This window comes from Xyrauchen texanus, chromosome 28 (genome assembly GCF_025860055.1).
Source record: "Xyrauchen texanus isolate HMW12.3.18 chromosome 28, RBS_HiC_50CHRs, whole genome shotgun sequence".
In the NCBI taxonomy this organism is placed as follows: Eukaryota; Metazoa; Chordata; class Actinopteri; order Cypriniformes; family Catostomidae; genus Xyrauchen; species Xyrauchen texanus.
In genome coordinates this window covers 17,127,858-17,149,585 of record NC_068303.1, presented here as the reverse complement: position 1 = coordinate 17,149,585, position 21,728 = coordinate 17,127,858, and the positions used below count along the sequence as shown (strand labels likewise).

At 42.3% G+C, this 21,728-nt stretch overlaps 1 protein-coding gene across 2 annotated transcripts in view; it reads right to left on the bottom strand.

The window, feature by feature from the left end:
• The window catches only part of ryr3 (ryanodine receptor 3), a 124,417-nt gene that overhangs the window by 45,347 nt on the left and 57,342 nt on the right, over window positions 1-21,728 (bottom strand). For both annotated transcript variants that reach the window (XM_052095391.1, XM_052095392.1), the window contains exons 20-39: window positions 16,012-16,228; window positions 15,776-15,880; window positions 13,639-13,742; window positions 13,246-13,329; window positions 12,907-13,066; window positions 11,883-12,027; window positions 11,464-11,666; window positions 11,099-11,273; window positions 10,527-10,735; window positions 9,892-10,119; window positions 9,393-9,553; window positions 9,082-9,241; window positions 8,047-8,133; window positions 7,145-7,371; window positions 5,947-6,772; window positions 5,193-5,393; window positions 4,454-4,556; window positions 3,838-3,972; window positions 267-540; window positions 1-115 (exon numbers count right to left, since the gene is read on the bottom strand). In XM_052095391.1, the coding sequence (XP_051951351.1) occupies window positions 1-115; window positions 267-540; window positions 3,838-3,972; window positions 4,454-4,556; window positions 5,193-5,393; window positions 5,947-6,772; window positions 7,145-7,371; window positions 8,047-8,133; window positions 9,082-9,241; window positions 9,393-9,553; window positions 9,892-10,119; window positions 10,527-10,735; window positions 11,099-11,273; window positions 11,464-11,666; window positions 11,883-12,027; window positions 12,907-13,066; window positions 13,246-13,329; window positions 13,639-13,742; window positions 15,776-15,880; window positions 16,012-16,228 (3,919 nt within the window). The remainder of the gene's footprint in view (window positions 116-266; window positions 541-3,837; window positions 3,973-4,453; window positions 4,557-5,192; window positions 5,394-5,946; window positions 6,773-7,144; window positions 7,372-8,046; window positions 8,134-9,081; window positions 9,242-9,392; window positions 9,554-9,891; window positions 10,120-10,526; window positions 10,736-11,098; window positions 11,274-11,463; window positions 11,667-11,882; window positions 12,028-12,906; window positions 13,067-13,245; window positions 13,330-13,638; window positions 13,743-15,775; window positions 15,881-16,011; window positions 16,229-21,728) is intronic.

Here is a 21,728-nt window from a genome sequence, read left to right as displayed (position 1 = left end):
CTTATTCTTGTCTCCGCCCAGCACATTGACCATGACCTCCATTACCGTCTCGTGCATGCCAAGAACACGCATCAGATTTGGATGCTGGTAGAACACTTTGTTGTTCATGATGTCCCTAGGTGAAAGAGAGTAAGTGAATGAGTAATATTTTATAGGATGGGTATGTAGAAAGGTGGAATGTAAAACCAACAAAAAGGAATTTTGCTATCAAAGAATGATGTGATCTAGAACGACAGAATGCAGAGCTCAGCACGTGACTCTCTTACCCCAGGCCATCAATCATGAGCTGGCCCTCCTCTTCCCCCATGCGGACGCTCAGTAGTGAGCGGATCTGACCCAGTGAGGCCAGTAGGTTGATTGCATCCCCAACAGACTTTGCACTGATGGTGTAGCTCTTCCTCAAGGCCCTGAGCAACTCACCGATCCCATCATATTGCCTCCTCAGAAGGCTGAACATGCTGCGTACCAGTGCCGGGTCTTGGATCTTGCACTCCTGTGCCCAGCTGACCATTGTCTGAGATATCAACTCCTTCAGGTTGGCTGAAAAAGACAGAAAAAGTAAGACAGTGTTGAAGAATCTGTTCATTTTGCTTTGTTTTCTTGTGAAATATTTTATTAATTTAACAATGAATGTAGATTCAAACTGTAATTGGTGCACTACAAACAAATGCTTTGTATTATAATAATCCGCTGTCATTTCATAGGGTTCCCACCCTTTTTAACCAATGAATTTTCATGAATTTTCCATGACCTTTTCAGGTGTTACTGATTACTGGAAATAGATTTTTTAAAATCCTTTTAACTCTGATTGACCGATTTGTGAATGATTTTGACCAAATCATTGAAAAGATGCAACTCAAAAGAAAACTTCAGTAGATAAGAATATCACAATGTCTTGCAAGAAAGTTTACTCAGAAGCTCTACACAAGAACAATATCTACAGTAGGTGAGTAAATATTTTAGAGCAGAGCAAAACTAGAAAAATTTATATTCACTAAATAAGTTTCCATGATTTGCCCATGACTTTATTAATTTCCATCACTTATCCCCAAAATAAAATAAATAAAACATGCAGCCGCTCTATAAAATTCATATATTTATATAGGGAATTACGGGAACTTATGGTTAGGCCTACTACAGGGATGCTTGTGCATCAGACCTGGAAATGTCCCGCCCCTTACTGAAACTGAAAATATTATTGGTTAGCCAATATCCAATAATGTCTGATTGTTGGATCAGACTGTATGTCTTGCCAGTGCCATCAGTTGCACTCCCACCTCTTGCTGCTCCGTGCATGTTTATAGAGTAGAGATCTGCACACTTAAATAATTTTTTTTTTAAATAAGACAATTCACTCAACAGTGCTTCAGGCAACCATATGTATCATAACTTATTTTAGGTGGGCATACACAAAATCCTAAGAAAGATAGGTGGGCATGCGGTGCATGCCTGCATATGCCCTAGAGACTACACTACTGGCCTTTACAATGATCTTTAGCCTCCGACGAAGTTCTGGTAGTGTCAGAAATTTTACATTGCAGCTGTAAAGTATGACTGCTATTACAATGGCCAGATGAGAAATTCCACACCTCTCTTGCACCCCAATTCAATTGGAAAGAAAACTGCTCAGCGTCTGCACCATAGTCTTTTTATTTCCACAATGAATATTGTCTTGTGCTAGCTCATTATTACTGTAGGCTACCTCCCGCACTCACGTTCATTCTCAACATCTGTAATTTTGTTGTATTTGTGATTAGGCTTATAAGGCCTATTTGACAAAATCCATATTTCTATTTATATGTTAGCATATGTTCATGACGGAATGGAATTGGAGCAACGGAAATGCTGATGACCTGACTTGCAGAAAATACTCCTCCGGGGTGAACAAATCTCGCCGTTTTCGCTTCTATTCCACAACGCTCCCGTAACTATGATGTGTATTGTGCAGTCTGACATATTGTCGCACAGTGTGCCATGGCAATATCAATGCATTCATATAGTACAATCTGACAAGCAATAATCTTAAAGAACAGTAAAAATCCTACAGTGTATAGCGGCTTTAGTCTTCATGTGTTTCAAATCATAACTTGCCATATACTGTATGATATGCACTACTAGTCAATGGTTTAGAAAAACTTGACAGAATTTTTGTTTCTCATGATCTTAAAAAGCCTCAGAACAAAAGCATCTATGTTTAGGTCAGTATGGGGTGGGTTAGTTTGTGCAAAATTGTCACACCTTGCATAAGAGGGCCAAAATAGCTTCTTGTGAGTCAGTTTTCAAAGTGCTACACATTTTTGCTTCATCAACAGACCAGCACTGTTGGTTCAAGCCAAGGCCTAACACAGTTAACACATTTTACCCAGAGAGATCTATAAATGCTATACTCTAGTCTGTGCACAATATGTTAAGACCATTAGTTTATGTAGTCTATTAATATTTTCTATTCATATATTGCCCCTCCATGCAGTTCTTAGAATAGCTGCTCTAATCATATACTCCTCTCATCACAAGAGATAGCACTGCTGGTGCTTTTTGTCCAACATCAGCAAATTACATTCATTTTAATATGTACCTGTCCGCCTATCTCTGGTAATATGATTTAGTGTTAATATTCTTGGTGTCTTTAAAGCAAATGCCCTTTCATGCACATTTGCTGCTAAGTGCTGGCTACATTTAATTTGGGAGGCTATAAAGCAAATACAGTATACAGCAGAAATGGCTCTACTGATCAGATTTGCTGACTTTTTGATGACAGTTAATCACTTAACATCTACACAGCATCATTTCTAGTTCACACTGTACAGCAAACATCATCTGGCATTGCATTTTTTAGTAACTTAAAGGTAATACCCCAAAATGAATTTGGTGTCATTGTTTACTCACAACTTTATTCCATGGAACACAAAAGGAGACGTTAGGCAATACGTTAATCTCAGTCACTATTCACTTCCATTGCATCATTCTTCTATGCAATGAAAGTGAATGGTGACCAGCATTGGGTAAGTTACTCTAAAAAAGTAATTAATTACTAACTACTAATTACATCTTCTATAGTGTAATTAGATTACTGTACTAATTAATCTGTCTGAAAAGTAATTTCATTGCTTATTACTAATTACTTTCTAAAACCCTTATCAACCTCGTCCAGATGAAAAATATAAGGATAGACGTGAAATTGTTCTTTTCGAGCATATAAAATAAATTATTAATGAACTGGTCAAAGAATGTAAGGGGGCTGCATTAAATTAGAAAACATATATTTTAACATTAGATTAAATTCACTATAGTTTTATACAGAATTGTTCTATAGTCTATACAGTATTAAACACAGTTACAATAGAAGTAATTGTATTAAATTAAATTACTGAAAAAATAAGAGTAATCCTTTACTTTTTAAATGAAAAAGTAATTTAATTACAGTAATTAATTACTTAGTAATGCATAATACCCAACACTGATGGTGACTGAGGCTGTCATTCTGCCTAAAATCTCCTTTTATGTTCCACGGAAGAAAGAGAGTCATACAGGTATGGAAAAGCTTGAGGGTAAATTATGACAATATAAAACATTTTGAGTGGACTACCCTATAAATACTAAGTTTGACACACTTATAGAATTTAGCTCTGACATGTACCTTGAAGTATATTCGGTACAAATCAAATAATGTATGCACTGCTTAACAAGTTGCTTAAAAGAAATAGCAGATTAGCTTAGAATGCCCTGACCCTCAGCAGGCAGACTTTGTAACGGATGCAACAAAACACAGGATATACAGACAAACATCTGTAAGAAAAGGAAAATGTTTGAAGAATTTGGTAATGATAAGAGCCATACTCGGAGCAGCCTGTTCTTGCTCAGTTGGTTGTTCCTCAGTTTTTTGAGGACGACCTTTAATCTTGTATATTATAGCCATCAAACGGCCTTTAAGAGATGTGTCCTGCTCCTCCTCCTCCTCTTCCATAGGAATGCCTGCACACACACACACACACATACACACAAACAAACAAAGATAAACACTATTTATGTGCCTTTTCAAATTAACTGTGCTGCCACTGGTATTTCTATAAGAACACATATGGTAGTTCATATTAAATACTTTTGGGAAGGTAACATATACTGTGTTGTGAGAATTATTATGCATACAGTTTTATGACCAATTGAGAGACTACATGTAATATTTTTACTTTTTAAAATTACTGTAACACCACAAGACAATGTAAAACTAGAGAAATGGTGAACAGTTACAACACCTAAATTATGCACTTTCCCTAATGCAAATTTATCCTCATATACATTTTTATCAAAAATCTTGATGTTGGTTTAAACTAAATTGAATAGTAGTACCAATAAGATACAATTTGTAAAAAACTTTTTTACTCTCATGTACAAAAAAAGTTGTCGAGGTGGGAATGGAGGTCCAGTGAAGAATAGAGAGAATGGATTAATATACCACAATGTAGTCGCAGATCATCATGCAAGCATTGGAGCTCATCTTGCAGCTCCTCAGGGCAGGCACAATCATCACCAACACTGAAGTTCAGCAGCATATTTATCTGCAGTGAAAAAGTATGTGTTTGTACATTAGATTTGATTTGGGGAACCAAAATCAACCAAAAACTAAAACATATCTGAAAAATCTTTTCTGATTTGAAATATGATGGGACATGATATATGCATTTCTCTTTTCGCTGAGATAAGCACAAAGGCTAAAGTACAAGGGTTTTTCATAGCAAGAAATGGTGTTATTTGAACAGGGTTCTGCCAAGCAGTAGTAATCAGTGACTTAGAGAATAATAAAGTAGGCACAGAAGTTGTAGGGAGGTGTAATTAAAAAAGTAAAATTAATCATTCTAAAAAAAAAATCCATTCTGACCACCAGAGCTGTGCTAAGCACAAATAAAATTAAAATGAAGTCAAGACCTTGGCATGGATTATTGGTAGCACTGTTCAGCTCTTTTTCCTCACATCCTCCAATGAAAGTCGATTCTAATGCCAGGTTGTTTAATCTCTTGTTCCCATCCCATGTATGTATGTATTCAGAAATTAGGTTATCTTTAGAAATTCTGAGCTCAAGTGCATTCATTCTGAAGTATATTGTCACTTTAATTAGGAAAAAACTTTGAGGAACCCCTGGGCCTGAGGTAGTCAGAGTTACCCCAGAAGAGGTGTGGGTCTATGTAGATGTTTACCTGCTCTTGGGGAGGTGAGCGAAACTCCTTAGTCTTCTTGGCAGTGACAGCGGCTGACATGTTGAGGGCTAGCATCAACTCGTTGTAGCGGAACTTCTGGTTGAACTGGAGCTTGGACACAAAACCATCTGAGAAGGCAACGATGGCCTCAATTCGCTGCTTCAGCTCGCAGTCACAGAAGTAGTGCAGTAGTTCACACATCTGCAAAACAAAGAAACAATCAAATAGTAACAAAAAAGAGCAGCATTTGTTGTGTTTTGGATGCAGGTCTAATCCATTTAAACCAGCAAAACTACCTTGATCAATAAGCTTCACCAGAATGACTAAGCTGGTCAACCAGCATCACCAGCTCAGTTTTGCTAGTGAACAACATGGATTGACTGGCCCACCAACAACAAACCATCTGGCTTCTAGCTGGCTTCTACTTCTACAACTGTAATAGGTTTGATGATATGTTTATCTTTCAGTGTTTGTCCTGTTTGACATCAGGAAAAAACGAACTTCAATAAGCATCCCCTTTCCTCGTGTTTTGTCCAAAGCACTGTCACACAATATCATCAAGTCCTGGCCTGACATGGCTATGTGAGTGCTTTAAAGCAATTTTGCATTTTTAAATGGATGGAGAGATTTCCTAAAATGCTGTTGGTGTGAACAGGATATTTTTAAATGGAGGGTAAAAACAGCATTTTCAGAAATATGCATATATGGGTGGACAAGGCCTCAGTGTGTAACGAGATCACAGGACATTACCCACCTGCCGTTTGACCGATTCAGGCAAACTCTTCTCCAGGAGGCCTTTGGGAAGCTGCTTGGATTCTTTACTCTCTTCCTCCCCTGCCTCCACCGCTTTTTCCTCATTACTGCTGGCCTCCTCTTTCCCCCCCCCCTGTTCCGTCACTGCTAGCTGCTGCTGCTCCTCCTCCTCCTTACCATCTCCAAACACACTACGGTCGATAAGGAGCAGGATGGTCCTCACCTCCTCACTGGTCATCGCCCCCATGATCAGCAGAGTGCCAATCAGTCTGAGAATCGGCACAAACTGATACTCCACACTTCCACCCACAGGATCACGAATATGGGTACCTCCACCCTGCACTGCCTCCGTGAGCATGCTGATGGCTTTCTCCTTCAAGATAACCAAAGGAATCTGTGGGCTGAAAAGAGGCTGTTCACGCTTGGTGGTAATGAAACACGCTGGGGAGAAGTTCAGACGGGGGGTGATCGAGGTGCTTAGGCCCACTCCAGGGAGAGAATGACGCTTAGAATCATCAGGGAAGAGGCGAATGCTGCGAGTCTCGTCTGTAACCGGGATTATAAACTCGTTGTTCATCATGAGATGGGCCTCTTTAGCTGTCTCCAAGTGAATGCTGATGAGAACATCGTAGAAGCCTTCACGGAGCTGACCAGTCAGGAATTGGTTGTCAATGGTGTACAGGAGCTGTGACTGGTCAAGATGGCTACAGAGGGCATGAGCTACACGGGTGTTGCCCAATGCACACAGGGCACAGAATAGCTTTAAAGTGTGATAGTGGAACTGCCGCAGTTCCTCATGTTCTGATAGCTCCATGATGTCTATACATCTACAGTAAGACAAAAGGGAAATGGTTTTATCTTCTTTTGAGGCTTTGGGTTAGGGTCTTCATTCAAATAATTTGGCAAAGGAGCCAAAGATGACTGAGGCTAACATTCTGCCTTACGTCTCCTTTTTTGTTCCATGGAAGAAAAAAAGTCATACAGGTTTGGAACAACATGAAGGTAAGTAAATTATTAAAATAATGACATAATTTTTGGATGAACTATGCCTTTAATGAAAATATAAAACTGCTACAATGTTTTTGCGGGGGTTAGGTTTAGGGCTAGGGTTAGAGGATAAAAAATATAATTAGCGCAGTATAACAACAATAAAAAACAATGGAACATGTGTGTGTGTTTGTGTTGGAGTAATGCATCACCTGTTTTCCTCAGGGATATGCACGGCCATCATCTGCAGGGGATCCAGACACTGCACCACCCAGCCATGCCTCTCACTCACCCGGGCCGTCTCCACCGACAGGAAAGTGTTGGGCATCCTACTCCACAGCACAGACACAATTGTCTGCACATCCAGCCGAGGAGGACACTGGGGCTCTGGGTTTCTTTGCAAGCTCTTAAAAATGGCTGAAGACAGGGGCATTGCATCCTGTGTGTGGATTGATGCAGATCATGTCAGTCAGTTAAACTTGGGGGTGGGTTCACTAAACAGTTTCACCACTTTTGTGTTATTTCACTTTTGAATCTATTTCATTAACCACTCACAATCCAGTTTAATCAGACACTAAATGTACTGAAATAGCACTGCACTATAAGTATTTAAATTAAGTAATTGTCATTCTTTAGAGTGCAAACAGTCCTCGTTTCTACATAAATAAGGATTATCATAATAAATTGTTTCTTAATCATAAAGCACTATTTGGCTGCAGCAGTTAATATAGGTTATTACTGTAAAGCAGACAGTACACAAAACTGTATTAAAAAGAAATATGTGCATACATTTTCTATTGATCATGGCAGCCGTAATATATCAAACTATGATCAAATGATGAAGAAGAATGCTATAACTGGGCAAATATCCAGAGCAGTCAAGCACACTTTTGCCATTTTAAAGAGATGATTCAGGTGTTTGGATTGCTGAGATTTAGCAATAGTTTACAGTCCTACTGAAGTGTACTAGATAGTGGTAGTCTGCTGCATCCTCCACCACCTAAAGCAGCACTCAGAAGGGACCCGGAAAATTATACCCGATTGCATGCGTTGCAATACCAACCACGCTATAAACATTTTTTTTATATAATACATCTTAACAGTGTTTACTTACTGGGTTTTTTGGAAACTCAAATTGGAACAGGTTGGGACTTGTGGGTTGCACAAATACAGCAGGAAACAGCTTTGTGTTAGGTTCAACCTAAGAGAAAGCAGAGGAAAGCATGTGAGGTTAAGTCTGTTCTGATCAGCAGTTCTGTAGCTTACTTGCTCTACAAGCAATGCTCAGTCATGATACAACCTCTAGATACTTGTTATTGTCTGGTTCTGGCAGTGTTTCAAAATAAGAGCCTCAGGCAAACTAAGACAAGAATCATCACAGAGCCTCATTAAATTTACATTGCACTACCCATTACTGGTATTGGAAGCTCTCTAGAAAGTTTTACTTTCAATCAAATGGTCTTTTAAATAATCTTGCCAACTTTTAAAAGATGTGCATTTCCTGAAGGAAATACCACTGCTTGTGTGGAAGCAAAATGATTGTGTTGAAGTTTTAGGTAAGCTTAGGTTTTAGGCTAAGCATCCATAAAAATAAAACATTGCTTTGCCATTGTCATAACATTCAGTGCATGGTTTGTTTTCAGTCAGCTGTGTATGAGAATCAACAGACAATACGACACCATATATTCATTGTAAAGGTTGTTACAAATGGTTAAATAGATGGAAGAAGGAATAATTGTCCAAACAGAATTCAGTGTGCAAATTAATAGACAGAAAGAATACCTATACCTATATAATTATAGACAGAACCATTTTGAAAATAGAGAGATTTTCAAATTGTAATCTTTAATTTGTAAAAAAAATTTACAAAATCAAAAATAGATAACACACTGTAGACTGAAATGACCTACAAAAGAAAGGTTTTTAATGGTGTCTGTATGTTAAGTGAATTAACTGCAGTAGTTTCATACTTTGAGGCTTAGAGGCTTAAAACAAATCCCTAACCAGAATGTTTGAGGAATATCAAAACAGTGCTGCCTTGCAAGCATTGTAATTATCTCTGATTCGGCACACATTGGATTTTGTAAACATTCCATCTCCAAACTGAAATGGATGTTTTATTTTGTTACAGGTTAAGAGGAGAGATTACCTGGAATACGGTAGGTAGCTCTCTGCCATTCGCAGTGAAGGAGACCAGGCCAGAGGCCAGATCAATGAAGCAGCCAATCTTCAGATCAGTATTACTACGACCTGTTGAGTTGCTGACAATGTCGCCAGCACACACCATGTAACAGTTACTCCTCCTCACACTGAATTAGAAGAGATGACAAAAAAAGTCAACAAAGATAATAACCAAGACACAACCAAGAATATCGATATGACCAATATTTCTGGTCTATCAGAATATATTAGAATATCAGATGTTGAGGTTTAGTGGAGGTAGTGTGTCTAATAATCAACCTCTCATGAACACGTCCCCGCTCATCTCCCAAAGTTACGGTGACAGTGCGAACTTTGCTGAGGCCAAAGTGTTTGCTGTAGTAGTGGTAATCTGGTGTCACCCATCCCACCCATACTGACGATGGGTCCTGTCCGGCAAACACTTTCACAGAGTAGAAGTACTAAATAACAAATATATAAAAGTGCAAAATGAGCATGATAAGAAGGACTTTATTTTTCTCAAATAAATAAATAAAAAGTAAAAGAAGAAGTACTTCTGTAGCTCGACTAATAGAGCAAGGCACAAGCATTGCTAAGGTCATGGGTTTGATTCCCAGGGAACACACATACAGATAATATGTATAGCTTGAATGTATTAAGATGATTTTGATAAAAGTATTTGCCCTTTTCATAAAAGCAACAAAAATAAAAATAAAAAAATGGTTAAAGTTTGCAAGGCGTGAATTTAAACCTTGTGCCAGCCTTCAGTGTTAGACAATTGTTGTTTTTGCTTTTATACCTTCGTAATGCTGCCATAATCAATCTTGCCTCCATCGTCTTTCTTGGGTCTTTGGTCTTCAGTAATCACCTCATTGATATCAGTGATCTTCCAAGGGCCGGAGTGGAAATCAACCGGCATGCTCAGACGACAGCAGATCATGTCGTCGTTGCTTGTTTGAGTACCATATGTCTTGTGTGTTACCTTTAGACATGGAGGAGTGTCCACAGTCCCATCTATTCTAGTAACCTAAACACAAAAGGATGTCAATTAAAGACAGGACACAACAGAGGTGGATCCATCCAAAATGTTCTAGAATTAATTCTACAAGACTAAATCACTTGGATGTCAGTATTTATTTTTATTTTATTTTTTTACACCATGCCAGGTTCTATGGCTATTATTATGGTGAAATCAGGATATAACAACTAAAGCTCTAAATCAGATGCTAAAGCTAAATTTTTTATAAAAACTCTAAAACTTATTCCAGATTGAAATTGTTAAACTTTTCAAGGGTGAATTGGATGAATGAGAATCTTCATTGCCTTATTGCTTTGTATCATATTTACAAATTTGAAGATTTTATGAGGTTGCACTGAGAATGTATTATGCCTACATTTAGTGTCATATAGTCCTAGGACAATGTCTAACTGTACCTCAATATGGGGATGTTCCTCTGGCACATTAACAAATGTAGGCAGGCGTTTGCTGAACCACATGGTGACCTCTCGATTCATGTTGACGGCAAAGGGTTCAAAGCCCTCCTGAAGGCCACACATAGTGTAGTATTTAAAAGTGCTAGCATCCTTCCCCAAGTTCATGCGGCCAATTTGGGAAAGACCCAGGCTGCACACTGGGATGAACCCTAGGGTTAACCAAAGTCAGTGTAAGGTCAATGTAGGTTGTTCAAGGTCAATGAGATTGAACAGAATGTTAGCCTCAGTCACCATTCACTTCCATTGCATGGAAAAAAGATGCAATGAAAGTAATTGGTGACTGACCCTAACATTCTGCCTAACATCTCCTTTTGTGTTCCACAGAAGAAAGAAATACATGTTTGGAACAACATGAGGGTGAGTAAATTATAATAGAACTTTCATTTTTGGTTGAACTAAACCTTTAAGGCCTCCTTCCTTTTCGTTCATTTTAACAATTATGTGACTTTTCCATTATATCTATAATGTGTTTCACAGATGTTTTGTGATTATGAAGATCATTGTCTGTTTACCATCTTCAGTTTCAAAGTCAGCAAAGCAAAGCTCAGAGCCATTGTTGGCGATTAGGATCTCTCCATTTAGAGTGAATATTATGGACTTGTCCTCCATGTTAATCATGCAGCCCACCACATCTCCTTTATTCCACGTCCTTCCAAAGAAATGACTGCCCATATGCACCCGACGGCCCTGGGACCCATTTTTGGATAAGAACGAAACCATTAAAATGATGCATCATCCTTAAACCATTCATACATAATTAGCAAATGCAGTTTATTTTGTCTATGGGTTATCAGATGGACAATTTTATGCAAAGTCATAAAAATACATGAATAGTCTATACATTAATTTCCTCACTATCTTTTTATTTGATAATTACCCTGTAGCCATCAAAGACGTAGGCTTGGTCATCTACTCCAAGCACCATATCAGGTCTGCAGCCAGGCCGTGCCCAGCCAACACGCATGTCACCTCCAGTGAGAGCCTCAAATTCAAAATACCACTTCCCTGTCTTCACAGCATAGGTCTTCTCCACACGGAAGACACGGATGGATTCAATGCCCTCATCCGCTTTGTGAACAGCTAAAGAAAACAATAAGTGTAACATGAGGAAAGGGAAAACTATTAACAAATAAAAATTATTGATAATACATTAAAGCTGCTTGATGGATCTCCGAATAGTGTCGGAGTTAGATCCTCATCAGGGGCACCTTTCGCCACTGGGTGACATATTACTTTCCACTGGAAACTATGTGCCTGGTTAGGACACCGTGTAAGAGCATCTAAATTAAAACTCACTCTCTTGATCTGGTGGGTCTATGTAATATCCATATCCAACCAGAGTCCGGATGGCCTCTCGGAGACTGTCTCTGTTCGATTTCTTAGTACGTTCATCTAATAAAGCATATGGCACCAGCCGTGGATTGCGTCGGTTTTTCAAATCCTTTTAAAAAGGCAAATGAGAAGATAACAGACATCTCAAAGGGAGAGTTCACCAAAAAATGTAAATTATCTCATCATTTGCTCACCCTAACACCCTCCCAGATGTGTATGACTTTCTTTCTTCTGTTGAACACAAACAAAGATTTTTAAGAAAAATATCTTAGCAGTGCAAGTGAATGTTGACCAGAAATTTGAAGCTTCAAAAAGCACATAAAGGCAGCATAAAATGTATCCATATGACTCCAGTGGTTAAATCCATATCTTCAGAAGCGATATTATGGTGTGGGTTAGAAACAGTTCAATATTTTAGTCCTTTTTGATTAGATTTTCAATCTCCACTTTCACTTGCACATTATTCTTCTCTTGTATTTAGTGAATCACATTCTTTATGCATATCACCACCAACTGGGTAGGGGGGAGTAAAAAAGGATTTAAATATTGATATAAATAATATCCGTTTCTCACCCACACCTATCATATCGCTTCTGAAGACATGGATTTAACCATTGTAGTCATATTGATTTCCTTTATAATGGCCTTTATGTGCTTTTTAGACCTACAATGTTCTGGCCACTATACACTTCCATTGAATGGACCTACAGAGCGGAGATATTTTTCAAAAAATCTTTGTTTGTGTTCTGCAGAAGAAAGAAAGTCATAAACATCTCGGATGGTATGAGGGTGAGTAAATGATGAGAGAATTTTCATTTTTGGGTGAACTATCCCTTTAATGAAAAACAGTGATATTAGGTTTAAAAGGACCTATCAGTGATGTCTGTTATTTCTAATTCAATCATTAATCACAGCTTTATTGATGTGCCTCAGGCAAGCTGACAAATCCAATGTCATATCTAATGAATAATGCATAGGACAACGTTACCTGCTGAATACCATAGGTCCATCCTTGTTTAATGCGATCTTTGGCCCAAACATTATGAGCATTTTCAGCCAGTTTATCAACTAGAACCTCCTGCCCAGATGTCAGTTTGACATCAGAAAGTTCCAGTGGTGTGGGTTTATAACCATTTGCCATCATGTAGCTTTAAAACAATCAGAATACAATGGCAAAAGAATTAAGACAAAAAACTCATAATGGCTAAATTTCTCACAAGGTTAATACTCCTGTCAATCATATTTGCATGTAAATAGGCTTCATTTAAAAAGCTAGTTGCAATATAAACTTTATGGTTCTGGTGTTTAATATGTATGTTGATCTTACTTCTTGGGGAGTTTCATTTTTTTCAAGTCTTCTTCAGCATTTACATTGACTTGTACAACATGGCAGCCCAATGCAAGTAAAGTCCTGAAAGAGAATAACTCTGGATCAACAAAACAATATAGGCTACACTTTTAATGTGCAAATGAATGTGTCAAGACAAGCAAGTATGCTGCATAATACTTATCAAAAAAGAAAATAATATTTTCAACACATCGTTAAGCTGGTTATTGTGTTTGATCAAAATGTAATGATACTGCTGATCTAGAGACTGGGAAGAACATTATTTGTGGCCACAGCCTATCAATCTTTACTGGCATACACTCTTAAGCATTTAGAAAACTAAATTGAAGTCTATATCTAGAAGCTTCACACCAGCATTGTGGTTATACTCACTTCAAAGTTTCCGTTGACATTTGTAGGTTATAATTCTTTTCCGTTTCTGGCAGTTTAGAGAAGTCAACAAGACAAGGGTGCTGTCTCTTGTTGTCATCTCGGACCTAAAGAAAAAAGCAAAATGATCTATAAATAAGTGTCAAGGAGACGATAGCATACAATGGTGCACATATTGTATATTATATATTTATAAACAAAGAAAAAAATTCAAATAAAACACCACAAACAAACTAGAAAATGTAATAGAGGAGGAAATATTTGCCTTTTATCTTTTATTCTGTACTTCTTTTTACTCAAGCTGAACCCGGACATTATATTAGAATTATTATCATAGAATGTCTGTGATTTCATGTACTGATTTAGACTGAATTGGGATCTCTGTAGTTATTACACAGGTGGGAGTGTCTAATGTTTGGATGTGGAAGGTCAAGTTCTCTAGATGCATGCATCACAAAAACCATTAACATAACAAGACTTCAATTATGTGATTAATTATAGAATTAAAATATTAAATAAAATAATATGTACTGCACATATGTATTATTATGGAACTTGATTTAGGTGAGGATCATACTTGACAATGCAACTACAGTGCAACTATATTCAGTGATGGTCAAAATGAGAAGCGCAATCACAAACATTCTCGTCCAGACAGGATTAGATTTCTCAGAGGATGCCTGAGTTTGCAGAAAAATAGTAGGCAATCTGCTCCTTAATTCACACTAAGCTTGTGTAAGAAAAACACAGATGCGGTCAATTCTGACAGAATTAAAATCACAAAAACGTATGTGAAACAAATATAACATTCTCTAGTAAAACTAGACTTGCGCATAGGGCTAAAGAAAACTTATTCTTCTTGTACTTGTGCTTCTATTCTCATTATTTCTGCACCATAATTGAATGAATTAGTCAGTGAAATAATGATTCAGCGCAGTGACTGGATGAATGAATCAGGAAAGGCAGTGATATATTCACTGTAATTCCAAGATCTAAAAATAATAGCACTTTCTAAGTCCCGACTTTCAAAGCTCTTTAGATCGATGTGATGGAACAGAGAATGCAAAAGCATTAAGGATTAAATAATGGTGTCTGAATTAAAAAGCCATTGTGCTTGCCAAGCTGCTACTTCTAATCCTGCGACCTCACTCTACTCACAAGACACGACAATGCCACTTCGAGCCAACAAATTCGTATTAAAATCAGATTAATCCGTGAACAGCTTGGCCTCCAAAACATATGTATATATTACAAAATATTACAGTGAGGCACTTACAATGCAAGTGAATGGGGCCAATTTTGAAAGGTTTAAAGGCAGAAATGTGAAGCTTGTAATTTTATAAAAGTACTCACATTATTTCTTCTGCTAAATCTCATGTATCATCTGAGCTGTAAAGTTGTTTAAATCATAATTTTTTTTTAATCATTTTAGTGTTTTAATTTTAACATTGGCTATAACTTTACAAAGAAGAGGTCAGTAAGCATTTTTTTTCACACCAAAATCATGTTAACACACATATTGTTTGTGTATTGAGGCTATACTTTTGAGTTTTTTATGTTTACTGTTTGGCCCCATTCACTTCCATTGTAAGTGTCTCACTGTAACCCAGAATTTTTTTTTTTTATTAAAATAATTACTGTGGTAATCAGTATTATGCCACAAATACTGTCGATTGAGCTTAACTTGTGTTGAACCACGAATATTCCTTTAATAAATGATACGATCTGGTCTCTGGAGTAATGGCAGTGCTTAACCATAATTATTTTTTTCTGCCACACTCCTGGACAGCATTGTGCTCAATAAGATTGTCTTAACTACTGTAATGCTGCAAAGCTCTGACGTCAGTGTGTTTTTTTTTTTTACTGTGTTCTGCATTTCTGTAGAAAGACTCCTGCAGTGAATGGTGGAGGGAATAAAACTGGATCTAAGTCCTCCATTGCTTTCCATTTTCCATTACTATCTGCAAATTAGTGCTGCATGCCCATCTGCTGTGTAGCTACTCAGAATACTAAATACTTAATACTTAAACCTAGAGCTTATGGACAAATCACAAAGATGATCTTGCTTCTGCCAAGGAATTCTGATGATGGTATTTGGTATTCTGTAATTGTTATTGTGTCTTCTAAAAAGTGCTCCTACCTTGCCGTACATCCAGCCAAGCTCTATTTTGTTCATGCCCCAGAGCTCATGGATGTTTTCAGCCAACTTGTCCCTTACATTTTCAAGATGTGGAGGCAGGACAATCTGGATCACAAAACAACAAAAAGCAAAATTTACATTTACGCAGAGCAGATAAAACAACAGTGAACTAAGTTTATAGATAAGTGTGCAAAAACATGTGGAAAACAATGAAGACACTGAATTGCTGATCTCACTTCGCTGGTGTCGACAGGAACAGGAATGAAGGAAGCCTGGGACAGGAACTTGGTTGTGCCCAGGAGATCTCTCACTCCCTCCAGGTCTCTTTTATACTCTTTCACAGGCTCCATACGCATCTTTTCTTTGGGAAGTAGTGCTTCGTAACATGGTGCATAGCCTGCTGGAGGCAGGAATTTAAAGTCTCCATGGCGACCACCCAACAAGAAACGGACCCTTGAGAAAATCAAAAAGTAAGCATTTAACCTAGTGATCAATTACTTGATTTATCTCATTAGCAACTCTGACTTATACAAAATGTCTTGGTTGTACTTAATTTGTTTGGAGTTGGTTGAGAAGCCAAGTGAGTAATGGCCTGTCTGTCCTTGATTGAACAAACAGTGCCTTAGATACAAGGCAAAAGTAGAAAAAGTTCATTTGCCAAACAACATCACTTTATATAGAATAATTTAAAGGGCCAAAAAATATGGACAGACATGCTGAACAACTGACCTCATTCACAGTAGTACCATCTTTGATTTTTGAAGAGAATGACAATCAGGCTGTGAGGGAGAGACTTACAGTGTCTTCAATGGGTTATATGGTTTTTAAAGTGTTTTAGATAGTTCCGCTGACAAACATTGAAAAAACATCTCAGTGTTGTGGAAAATAATATGTCATTGAGGAACTTTATACAGCTTTATACAGTGGATGCCACTGAAGAGATGGTAAATATATTTCTCACAACCTTGTTTTCATTTACGTCAAAAACAAATAAAGTCGTGTAAAGACACTGACTACCACTCCTGGAGTCGCAAGTTCGAATCCAGAGCGTGCTGAGTGACTCCAGCCAGGTCTCCTAAGCATCCAAATTGGGCCGGTTGCAAGGGAGGGCAGAGTCACATTGGGGTAACCTCCTCGTGGTCGCTATAATGTGGTTCTCGCTCTCGGTGGGGCGCGTGATGAGTTGTGCATTGTGCGTTCATGCCACGGAGAATAGCGTGAAGACTCTACACGCACTACATCTCTGCAGTAACGCGCTCAATATGCCATGTGATAAGATGCGCGGATTGACGGTCTCAGACGCTGTTATGTATACCCTGTCTTGTTTTTTCGTTGCCCTTTGTTTGTCATTTTTGTCACCTTTGTAGCTCCTTAGTTTTCACTTTTGGCACCCTTGTAACTCCATAGTCTTGTTTTCCCTCGTGTTCACTGTTCATTGTTTTCACCTGCCCTTGTTAATTTGTCATTTGCTTCTGTTAATCTCCTTGTCATCTAGTTTGTGTTCTGGTTGTTCATTGGCCCCTTTGTCTCACATTCTTGTATTTAAACCCTGTCTGTTTGTTCAGTCTCTGTCAGTCGTTGTTTGTTAATGGAGGTATGTTGTTAGCCTGGTATGTGTTCCCTGCCTGAGTTCTCTGTTTGTGTTCATCGTGTTTAGTTTTCAGTTTTATGTTTTATTTCCCCATTGAGGGTTTTTTCCTTTGTGTTTACTTGTTCGTTTATTTAATAAATTCTTAACTGCACTTGGATCCGCATCTCCACGTCTGCCTCTCTGCTCAAGCGTTACAGAACGACTGACCCAACAATGGATCCAGCGGTTCTCCGAGCAAGCTGCCGCCTCCTGGACCTGAAGCAAGGAAGCCGCCCGGTGGAGGATCACATTAGGGACTTCCTGTACCTGGCGGGCGCCACCGACTTTCCTGACTCCTCCCTGGTGGTGTTTTTCCAGGCTAGCCTGACCGGTTCGCTCCAAGAGCGGTTGCCCACGACGACGCCTGGCTGGACGCTCGGCGAGTTCATGGAGGAGACACTTCTGGTATGCGGCTCGCTGCTTACTGTGGGTGTGGTTGAGGATCCTGCCTCTACTCCCACCGCGGTGACCCTTCAGTCGTCCTTGGCTCGTCCTCTTCCACCTGCCCCACCGGTCAGCGAGCTCGCCCCCACGCCTGTCGTCGTCCATGAGCCAGCACGGTCAACTTCGTCTGCCCAGAGGAGGAAAAGAAGACGGGTTTCCGCCTCCCGGCCCGCGCCTGCCCCGGTCTGCGAGCCAGAGCCTACGCCTGTCACCGTGAGCGAGCCAGAGCCTACGCCTGTCACCGTGAGTGAGCCAGAGCCTACGCCTGTCACCGTGAGCGAGCCAGAGCCTACGCATGTCACGGTGAGCGAGCCTGCGCCCACGCCAGCCACGGCCAGCGAGCCTGAGGCCACGCTGACCAGGAACAGTGTCCCAGCTTCGCCAGTCGCATCAGCCCGGAGGAAGAGGAGAAGGGGAAAGGTCTCTGCTCTCCAGCCTCCGCCTGCCGCAGCCCCGTGCCCTAAACCCCTCTTGGCTCTGCTCTCAGCGCACAGCGAACCCAAACTGGCGCATACCATGGTAACCCAGCCAGTGCCTGTCGCCTCAGAGGTCAGTGAGCCAGTGCCTGTCGCCTCAGAGGTCAGTGAGCCAGCACCTGTAGCCTCGACCGTCCCTGAGCCAGCGCCTGTAGCCTCGACCGTCCCTGAGCCAGCGCCTGTAGCCTCGACCGTCCCTGAGCCAGCGCCTGAAGCCTCGACCGTCCAAGAGCCAGTGCCAGTAGCCGTAACCATCCAAGAGCCAGTGCCTGAAGCCTCGACCGTCCCAGAGCCAGTGCCTGAAGCCTCGACCGTCCAAGAGCCAGCGCCAGTAGCCGTGACCGTCCAAGAGCCAGTGCCTGAAGCCTCGACCGTCCCAGAGCCAGTGCCTGAAGCCTCGACCGTCCAAGAGCCAGCGCCAGTAGCCGTGACCATCCAAGAGCCAGTGCCAGTAGCCGTGACCGTCCAAGAGCCAGTGCCAGTAGCCGTGACCGTCCAAGAGCCAGCGCAAGTAGCCGTGACCGTCCAAGAGCCAGCGCCAGTGGCCGTGACCGTCCAAGAGCCAGCGCCAGTAGCCAGGACCGTCCTAGAGCCAGCGCCTCCCGAGTCTTCCAGAGCTCCGCCTTCCGAGTTACCCGAGCTTTCCAGAGCTCCGCCTTCCGAGTTACCCGAGCTTTCCAGAGCTCCGCCTTCCGAGTTACCCGAGCTTTCCAGAGCTCCGCCTTCCGAGCTTTCCAGATCTCCGCCTTCCGAGCTTTCCAGAGCTCCGCCTTCTGAGCTTTCCAGAGCTCCGCCTTCCGGGCATTCCAGAGCCCCGCCTTCCGAGTTTCCCGAGCTTTCCAGAGCTCCGCCTTCCAAGTTACCCGAGCTTTACAGAGCTCCGCCTTCCGAGTTACCCAAGCTTTCCAGAGCTCCGCCTTCCAGGCTTTCCAGAGCCCCGCCTTCCGAGTTTCCCGAGCTTTCCAGAGCTCCGCCTTCCGAGTTACCCAAGCTTTCCAGAGCTCCGCCTTCCAGGCTTTCCAGAGCTCCGCCTTCCGGGCTTTCCAGAGCCCCGCATTCCGAGCTTCCTGAGCTTTCCAGAGCTCCGCCTCCCGAGCTTTCCAGAGCTCCGCCTCCCGAGCTTTCCAGAGCTCCGCCTCCCGAGCCTTCCAGGGCTCCGCCTCTCCAGTCTCTCGAGCCTTCCAGGGCTCCGCCTCTCAAGCCTCTCGAGCCTTCCAGGGCTCCGCCCCTCAAGCCTCTCGAGCCTGCCAGGGCTCCACCTCCCAGGCCTCTCGAGCCACCCAGGGCTCCGCCTCTCGAGCCTTCCAGGGCTCCACCCTCAAGCCTCTCGAGCCTGCCAGGGCTCCACCTCCCAGGCCTCTCGAGCCACCCAGGGCTCCGCCTCTCGAGCCTTCCAGGGCTCCGCCCCTCAAGCCTCTCGAGCCTTCTAGGGCTCCTCCTCTGAAACCTCCTACGGCGCCACCCCCTTCGGCCCCGCCTCCAGAGACTTCTAGGTCTCCGCCTCTTCAGCCTCTTACGGCGCCACCTTCCTTGGCCCCGCCTCCTGAGCCTTCCTCGGTGCAACCTCCAGAGCCTCCCATGGCTCCGCCTCCTGGGCCTCCTGAGCCAGCATCGGCTCCGCCTTCCTCAGCCCCGTCTCCTAGCTCTTCCAGGGCTCCGCCTCCAGAATCTCCCGAGCCTCCCACGGCTCCGCCTCCCGAGCCTCCTTCAGCTCAGCCTCCTGCGGCTCTTCTCCTTGAGCCTCCGACGGCTCCACCTCCAGAGCCTCTTAAGCCTCCTACGGCTCCGCCTCCAGAACCTCCCACGGCTCTGCCTCCCGAGCCTTCTATGGCTCTGCCTCCCGAGCCTCCTACGGCTCCACCTCCAGAGCCCCCTACGGCTCTGCCCCCAGAGACTCCAGAGCCTTCCAGGTCCCCGCTCCTAAAGCCTCCCACGGCGCCGCCTCCCTCAGCTCCGCCTTCTGAGCCTTCCAAGCCATCACTCCCCTCGGCTTCGCCTCTCGAGCCTCCCTTGGCTCCGCCTCAGAAGTCCCCTTTGGCTCCGCCCCTCGCGGCTCCGCCGGCCTCCCCAGTGGCCACTCCTCCTCCCAGGCCCCCTGAACCGGTCCTTGCACCTCGGCCATCTCCTAGGCCACCAAGACCGGCCTCTGTCCTGTGGCCACCTCCCAGGTTCCCCAAACCGGCCCTTGGCCCACGGCCTCCTCCCAGGCCCCATGAACCGGCCCTTGCCTTATGGCCAGCCCCCGGGCCATCTAAACCTGTCCCTGCCCGGTCAATACCACCCCGGCCTCCTAAACCTGTCCCTTTGTGCCCCCGTGGACTGCCTTATTGCCCCTTGTGCCCCCATGGACTCTCATCTCCCTTTGTGCCCCCGTGGACTGTCTCATTTCCCCTCGTGGCCCCCCTTGGACTTCCTGCCTGCCCTTTGTGCCCCCTTGGACTTCCTGCCTGCCCTCTGTGCCCCTTGGACTGCCTCCTTGTTCTTGTGCCCCCCCTGGTCTGCCTGTCTGCCCCCGGTGCCATCATTTTGTTCTCTGTGGGTTTTCTGTCTTTTGTCTTGGGTTTTTAGGATCGTCTGGAAGCCGATCCTTTGAGGGGGGGGCTCTGTTATGTATACCCTGTCTTGTTTTTTCGTTGCCCTTTGTTTGTCATTTTTGTCACCTTTGTAGCTCCTTAGTTTTCACTTTTGGCACCCTTGTAACTCCATAGTCTTGTTTTCCCTCGTGTTCACTGTTCATTGTTTTCACCTGCCCTTGTTAATTTGTCATTTGCTTCTGTTAATCTCCTTGTCATCTAGTTTGTGTTCTGGTTGTTCATTGGCCCCTTTGTCTCACATTCTTGTATTTAAACCCTGTCTGTTTGTTCAGTCTCTGTCAGTCGTTGTTTGTTAATGGAGGTATGTTGTTAGCCTGGTATGTGTTCCCTGCCTGAGTTCTCTGTTTGTGTTCATCGTGTTTAGTTTTCAGTTTTATGTTTTATTTCCCCATTGAGGGTTTTTCCCTTTGTGTTTACTTGTTCGTTTATTTAATAAATTCTTAACTGCACTTGGATCCGCATCTCCTCGTCTGCCTCTCTGCTCAAGCGTTACAGAAGCAGAGGCAATTGAGATTTGTCCTCTGCCTCCCAGATTGAGGCGAGTCACTACGGCACCATAAGGACTTAGAGTGCATTGGGAATTGGGCATTCCATATTGGGGAGAAAAGGAATTAAATAAATAAATAAAATATGGTCTATTGTGACAGGATTTTTGTCTTCATTAATATTAAAATGTTATCCTAGTAAGTTGCAGTGGTGTTTCTAGTCTTTCATCAGTACCGGAGCCCATCAAGTCATAAAAATGTACCCATTTTCTAGGGGTGTCTGGGGACTCGCACCTTTGGGAGAAATTTGTTTGCAAAAACAGC